Genomic DNA, 8,146 nt, shown 5'->3' on the forward strand with positions numbered 1-8,146 from the left:
ACCCAAAATTAGGCCCTGTGGGACACCCATTAAGGGTGATATACCCTGAGACTTTATGTCTTTTATGCATATCCTTTGAGCTCTATCACTTAGACAATAGGCAATCAAATTAAGTACAACATTTTTGGCTTAGTTCAAGTAATAAGGTTTTATGTTCAACGCAATCGAATACTTTAGTTAGATCGCAAAATAATCAATGGCATTCTTCGAACATTGCCAGACATCATAAACATGTTTTATAAGTTTAGCACCCGCATCCGTTGTGCTACGACCTTTGGTAAAGCCATATTGTTCTGGATGAAGAAGATTATTATCATTGAAATGATTCAAGAGTTGATAAAGTATAATTTTTTCAAAAATTACTAAGTGCTGGTAAGACTGTAATAGGCCTGTAATTATTAAAGTCATTTTTATTGCCCGATTTAAATACAGGAATAAGATTTCCACATTTCATTAATTTTTTTCTTTTTTTATATTTAGGTATTATAAATAGTATATATGATGTTAAATATCATTATTACAGTAATAACCCATAAATCACATGTTTTGAAATTTTAACATAAAAAAAATCTTTAAAATATCGGATGCAGATGTACTTTTTTACCCAAATAACACATCTTAAAACAACGTTAGTTTATTTTGATAGTATTGAGTACACACTTACATCAAGTATTAATTATAAAAGGAAAAAGTACTTATCCACCGAAAAAGATTTACCTGGGATAATCTGTTACGAAATTATTTAAAACTAGCTTTTTCCCGCGAATACCGCGTTTTTAATTTTTCACTATCACCTACACTATTATAACGTACGGTACAAGTTTTATTTGTATTCGATTGTCGTGACGCTTTTCTCTAAGTATATTTTTATGCCAAAAAATGACGATTGGAGATCACATTTTCATTTTTTTTTTCAAAAAATTCAAAATTCATTTATTTCAAGTAGGCCTAATATAAGCACTTTTGAAACGTCAAATCTGTCTGTGTGTAGTGACTCTACCACTTTTTACTTAATGTAATGCGTTAGGATGCTGCAGATCAATATTTTTTTAGAACATAGTGTTTTTGTATGATTGATCATTCACTCAGCCAGCCGACCCGGATAAAACAGATCGTAAGCGTTTCTTCTTCTGGCTTGACTAACAAATACCATTATTTAAATCTGAATTCTTATTACAACTGAAATTGAATACAGCCTTTGATACTTTTGGTTACAGTAAAGTTCAAATGGTGATAGAAATTGTCAAATCGGTTCATTCGTTTTATTTTATTCTTCTTCTGTATTTTTGTGTGCAAATAAAGAGTATAAATAAATTAAAAAAAAATAGTTTCAATGTATACAAATAAACAAGCATAAAAAAACACATCTTTCCTGTATATATTGCTTGTATAGATTAATAACATATGCCTGTATGAGGACAATGATATCGGAATTAAAATATAATTTGACTTAAAATTATATATTATATATATATATATATAATTATATATTATATATATATATATATATATATTAGTAAAGCTTTTTGTGACAGAGGTCGTCTGGGGAAGAACTATTGATGGCATGCTGCAGGAGGAGTCCACCTATAAACAACACTTCACAGGGCATGCAAGGTGCCACTTACCATCAGATGGTCAATCTGCTTTGTGCGTCAACTATGTATATACTTTTATGCACTAGAGCAAATGCAATAAAGTCCGAACTACGAACAACAAGAATTATTTAGTTAAAAACCCTGTATAACGTATTTAATATATAAAGTCTACAGGTTTTTACCTAAATAAAGGACAGTAGATTTTAAATTGCACCATTATATACAATTTTTACATACCAATAAAAGTTGTAAAGTACGCATTTAGTTGTATATAAAACAACATATCAAGAGTTGAAGTACGCATATATAACACAGTACCTACGTGTATACTGCGTAGTAACGCAACATATACTCGTACAACTTTAAATTAAAAATTTTCGTTACCTTACTTTATATAAAAATAAATTGTTTTAGAAATTGAAGATAACTATAAATTAGTCTAAGTTAAGTTTAAATTTTCCTTTTTCCCGGAATATAAGTTCCCATGTGAAAATTTTGTTATAGCTATAACATTAAGAAGAAGAAGAAGAAACACTTTATTGCACGTATATACAGGAAAGGAAACAGTAAGGAGTATACAGTAAACAATGTAGACATGCAAAGGCGGCCTTTAATTCAGCGAGAGAACGGGATAGTGCCAAGAATATATATGCATAAATACCATAATGTATAAATAAAAATACATATTTAATTAAAACGAATATACGTTATATATAACTACAAAATATACATTATACATTATAACATTTGTATAATATACATTAAGTAGATTTTAATACATAATTTACATACAACAATAAAGAATCGACTTCAAATGCCATCACACAAGGAGAGGTAGTAGTCCTTCAGACGACTCTTATCAGCAGGCTGATTGTTGCAGAGCATAATTGCCTTAAAGGTGAAAGAATTACCGAAAACTTCGTTTTACAATATTATAGCATAACGTTAAAGGCATATTAATGAAAACAATATTTGATAAGTATGAGTAAATATTTTTTGATTATTTATTTTTTAATGTCATAGACACTAAGTTATTTCTATAAATGAAGCATAGCCCTAGGTCTAGGCAACATTGTATCGTGCAATAACAAAATTAGCAAGAGTTTAAACAAACTTGTTACCAGTGCAAATCTCACGACAAACATTTGCGATGTCTGTTATTTAGTGTTAATATTACTGTAACATTGTTTTAAGGTAATCTACAGAGTGTTCTATTTTATTATCTCTCACGAGATATGAATGTTTCACTGTTAAATGATGTTGGAAAAAAGTTTTTTGCCGTCATCTTTTTGAAATGATCTGTCTTCAACCGTTGGTAATGTCAATACAAGCTGACAGATTTGACATTTCTAAAGTGCTTATAAAGCATGCGAACTTAGATAAATGAATTTTGTTTTTTTTTTTTGTATGAAATCTCTTAGTTTCACCCAAGCGAAAAATTGCGTGTATTGCACCCATGCTTACTTACATACTAATCTTATAAAAAAATAGAAGTTTTAAAGTGAAAGAATGAAAACCTAATAAAACAACTAACGCTTTTCTACAAATTAATGTATACAAAAAAAAGCTGAAGAGTTACATAATAGTTTGGTTTTAGTTTGAACGCGACGTTATCTGGAACTGCACGAGTCCAATTTATAAAATTTTCAATTGTCCTAAACTATTTAACAACACGATACGACCTTTAAGACTCCAGCAATGGGCGGGCAATGCGTCACGGTGGGTCGTAGAATAAAAATATCTCAGGAAACAATTGATATTCAGATTATAAAGTATTCTGCGTATATTCAAATCAGGGAGCTTATTACCATCGCTTGAAGCAGTAATATATTGAAATTTAGTTTAATTCACTTTAAAAATAAGGATTATTCTAATAAAACAAAACGACATCAATATTCGAAAATCTTTTTGAACTTGATAGATTAATATAGTTATCACCATCATCTCACTGCAATATATTTTTTTAAATAATGTACGTATGTAAAGTAATGTCTATGTGATTACTTATTGGAAAAAGAGGAAATATATGACGTTGATTTTAGCACAGAATTACCTACTTTTTTATATATTCCCGCAATGTAGTTGAATAGAAACTCCTTGCACAGTCGACTATCTTGCTGAAACTTGTCCAGATTTTCCCGCGCTAAATCAGCATAGATAATTCCTTGAAAAGTCACCCGTCTGTCAAAACATGTACCTACAGCCGTAAGAATCATGTCAATCGTCATGTTCATGTCAATCAGAAAGTACATTAGTGTCAAAGTTAGAGTAGTTTTTTTTTTATCAACAATCTTTTTTTATCTGAGTAGGTATACTTATTTCGGAACGTTAAAAAAAGTGGAACAGGCGAAAAATTTGAAACATAGCAATTATGAAGAATTCAGTCTCCTGTGAATAAAAATTATTTATTTTAGTGATTATATGTCAAAAATGCTAGTTATTTTAAGTTTTATTAGTAGCTTACTCGTAGTATGTGTACTTGTGTTTTTTTGTTAAAATTGTAAGTTACTTTAACTTTCAATAGTAACATTACTCGTAGTACGTAGGTACTTATGTTTAACTCTTTTTCTTTAATTTTTAGAAAAGCATAGACATATTAGAACATGCGTACAGTACATAATATAAGTTATATACCTTCTGTTTTGTATTTCTCTAGCTCTTAAAGTTCTTATGTATGTTTGTGTGCGCTCTCAAAATTTATACAATAACGTAGGTTTAAATGTAGGTATATAGTACCAGTAGCATTTTCTAAGAAAATGCACTAAACTATCACCTAGTACCTAGATCTCCTCGCCTAATCGTAAAGTAAATCGTAAATCGAAGTAAGAATAAACTTACAGTGCAATATACTAGGTTACATAAAATTCATAATTCGTTTTAAGGAAATTGCATACAATTCTACAATAAACTACCAATTGACATCTTGGAGATGTCTTTTAAAAAGTTCAAAGTTTGTATTAAACGTAAGCTTATAGAAAGTACTATTATAGTATAAAGGACTACGTAAACGATAAAAAAGCTTGGGTGTAAATTATTGCTCTAACCAGGTTGCTCTTCTAATAATTTAAAATGACATTGTGAGATGGTTATAACAAAAAAAAAAAAAAACCCTGCTAAGTTTGTTGTGGGCTTCTTCTTAGACCAGGATGCGTTTGGAACCCTCGTAGCTTTAGTTTTAAGTTTACGGATGTGGTTATCGCCATCATCTCACTACCGTGTAATTCTTATGTACGCATCAAAAGTGCCACCAATGGGCCTACTTGAATAAAGATATTTTTGATTTTGACTTTGACTTTTTCATGTTTATTAGTTTTATATTTTATGATGTCCAGGGGTTAATAAGCTTGTGTTAATGTAAAAAAATCTTTCGTTTGTTTATATATTATATTCTATGTTGTTGTCCCTTTTTATGATTATTTTGTTATTGTTTAGTCGCGTGGATTCAGTGACGACGAAGACAATGGGGCTGGCTGAAAAGTTTTTTTTAATTATATGCGTTTTAAGCAATTAAAATACCACTTGATTACGGGGAAGGACATCACTACGAAACCTGCATACTGTAGAGTTCTCCATAATGAAGTCCACCAATCCGCACTGGGACAGCGTGGTGGACTTCGGTCTTAATCTCTTCTCATTGCGGGATGAAATTTGTGCCCTGTAGTGGGCCGGTAACGGATATGATGATATGATGATGATTGTGAAGTGAAACCCCAAATGTTTCTTTGTCTGTCATAAAATGGCCTGTCAACTGTGTCATGCACTTGTTGTACAATCTAATATTTAAAATAAAAGCTAATTAAGTTAGTTCTAACAAAATATTTCTTTTTGTACTTTTTCTTAAAAGTCAGTGTAGATTGACTGGTTTATTCATTTCGTAATTTGATGTTTTATAATTAAAAATACCCACTTATCAAGCAAATATTAGATAAACTGTTGCATGTTAGGTAAACTTATATTTTAGGTATAATTTGCTGAATTTTTGCTTTATTATTTTTGCCAGGTATCCTTGTGTATATAGAACTTATCCGTGCAAACCTGTTATTAGTTTTAAGTGAAAAAAAAATTTGACTATATATTTAGTAATGGCAACTGTTCGTTTTCCAAAAAAAAAAACATGTTAATTTAATATCTAAATCTTTTGAATCACGCTACCTAACAATACGGGAAAGTATTGAGAGCTAAAGCTTATATATTTATAAAATTAAAATAACCGTATATCTTCTATAGTTATATATTTTGTATCTTATTGGAAATAATTACACAAAAATATATGCTACAATTAAAACTACGTAATAAATACAGCATGTTTTTTTTGGCAAAGTAGTCCTTACTGAACAATATCTACTTATTTCCTAGCTATTTGTAACGAAAATTTACATAATATTTACAGTTCTATATTTTGTAACTACTCTGTACAAATAATGACTAGATTTTTATCTTTTATACACAGGCATTGCAATTTTTTGGTATACCTAAGTTAAAAAAAAAAACATAATTTTCGATTAAAGTAACAATTCTTCTAAAACAAATTTACATTGCTTTACATAGTTTTCTATTTATCGAAGGTAAGATATGTATCAGCAGTATAAAAATATTAAGTAGTTAAAAACTTGTTTGTCTGTAATTTTACAAACAAGTCCATAAAAATGCAAAACAAAACGAAATAGTTATTACCAAATTGTCGCTAGATAAAGTAAAAAATATTTTGGCACTTATTATCTTTATCTTACATTTATTTTACGGACGAAATTCATAATATTTATTTTTACATTTTAATTTTATCTTTCCGAACACACTGTAGATAACTACAGTTCTCATTAAATAAGAATCACTTCGAATTTACATGATACACGGACCAGGATCATATAAAGATACGCAATAAGTTCTGGTAACCGACTGATTTTGGTCATAAATTGCAAAACAATGGAAATAATAAATTAATTTAATACCCGTCGCGTAGTTGTACCTTTTTACAAAGTCCCTTTCCAAATTAATTAAAATACACCTTGAAGCCGTGCAACGGTAAATGTCTCACACCGTAAACCTTCTGAACCACAAAAACAATGTCCGTCGGGACGTTCTAAAATGAATTAAGATTAGAAACGCACCCGCTTAAGAACGCTCATCTGGCCCAGTCGTCAGGCGGCATGCCCTGATGCAGCGGCGAGAACGCACTCCGCCGTGGCTCAGACACTTGGCTTTCCTGGGAGCCGATTATAGATTCGATCGAGAAACCATTACGGGATCTCTTGCTGCGCGTATCCGTTGTTTCCAGAAGACGCGGCGGCAATGGCACCGGCCGTAGAGTCGCCGGCGGTGGACGTGGTAGCGACAGCAATGGCGACGGCATATAACATGGCAGTGGCAGTAACGGAGCATACGCTTCCCTCGCCAGCATCGCTACCACTGCGTGAGCGTGCTGCAACGAAGGCGCCGGCCGCTTGTACCTCTTCCGACGGCGGAGAAAACTTCCATTATCAAACATATCCTCCGCCAACGGGTCAAGAGTCCAATAGTTTCCCTTCCCAGGATTCCCCGGCTCCCGAGGGATCTTTATAAAGCAGTCGTTAAGGCTCAAATTGTGACGGATGGAGTTCTGCCACGCGGGAAACTTGTCGCGGTAATAAGGAAATCTGGTCATGATGAACTCACAGATGCCGCTTAGCGTTAGCTTTTTATGCGGAGATTGGAGAATCGCCATGGTTATTAGTGCGATGTAAGAGTAGGGCGGCTTGATGAGCTGGGAAGACGACTTCGATTTCGGCTTCTTTGGGGAACTGGGTTTGGTGTCACTGGGGCTGGACGCGTCGTATCTGTCAGAGTCGCTGGAAGGCGGAGGCAGGTCCGGGGTGTCTTCGTCTACGGACACGTAGGTATCGTCTTGAGGGTAGTCCTCGCGATCGTCGCGCAGGTAGTGCGGAAGGTAGAGGCGAGGCGGCGGCCGCAAGTCCAGCGGAAGGTCGCCCTCGATGATCATGTCGCGGTATTGACTCAGATCACACTCTTCCATGGCACCGTCACATGTCAGAGGTGCGTTGAGGCGCGAGGCACGGCACGGACTGCAGCGGGCCCCGGCGCGCCGGAGGCCGACCCGCCTGGCTCCGCCCCGAAGGGGGTCACCCACTCCGCACGTTTACGTTTCAGTAAACACAACAATTGTCGTTATTATTACTGCGGGTCGGAGCTTTGTGCATGAATTTCAGGCCGTTGACTAATAATTATTAGGCTCCCTATCGATTTAACTTTGTTGCGGTATTTATTTTGGGTTGGCGGGACTTTTTCGTTCGGCGAACGCTTGTATTATCCGTAGGTATTTCCTTTCAATGAATTTGATAAATTTTTTTAGTTGACTTTCTTTATATATTTTTATTTTCATTTCCAATATTTATTTTTAATTTGACTGTGTATAAAAGTCTTGAAATAATTTTACTACAAGCATAAGGTCTTTTCATAAGGTATCTAAGATAGCTATTAAATAAAGTACTGAAATTAATAAATGAAAATTAGTGTACTTACTAATTAAGAGCCACTATATTTTTTATTATCAAAAA

The 8,146-nt window shown here is 33.3% G+C and overlaps 1 protein-coding gene across 1 annotated transcript; it reads right to left on the reverse strand.

Annotated features, from left to right (window-relative positions):
• Window positions 1–6,445: 6,445 nt before the first annotated feature.
• LOC120633271 (forkhead box protein D1-like) lies at window positions 6,446–7,789 on the reverse strand. The gene is given in 2 exon segments (XM_039903449.1): window positions 6,446–7,723; window positions 7,725–7,789. Coding segments are annotated over 2 exon segments (1,071 nt in total). The 3' UTR covers window positions 6,446–6,717.
• Window positions 7,790–8,146: the final 357 nt, after the last annotated feature.

Source organism: Pararge aegeria, chromosome 21, assembly GCF_905163445.1.
Source record: "Pararge aegeria chromosome 21, ilParAegt1.1, whole genome shotgun sequence".
In the NCBI taxonomy this organism is placed as follows: domain Eukaryota; kingdom Metazoa; phylum Arthropoda; class Insecta; order Lepidoptera; family Nymphalidae; genus Pararge; species Pararge aegeria.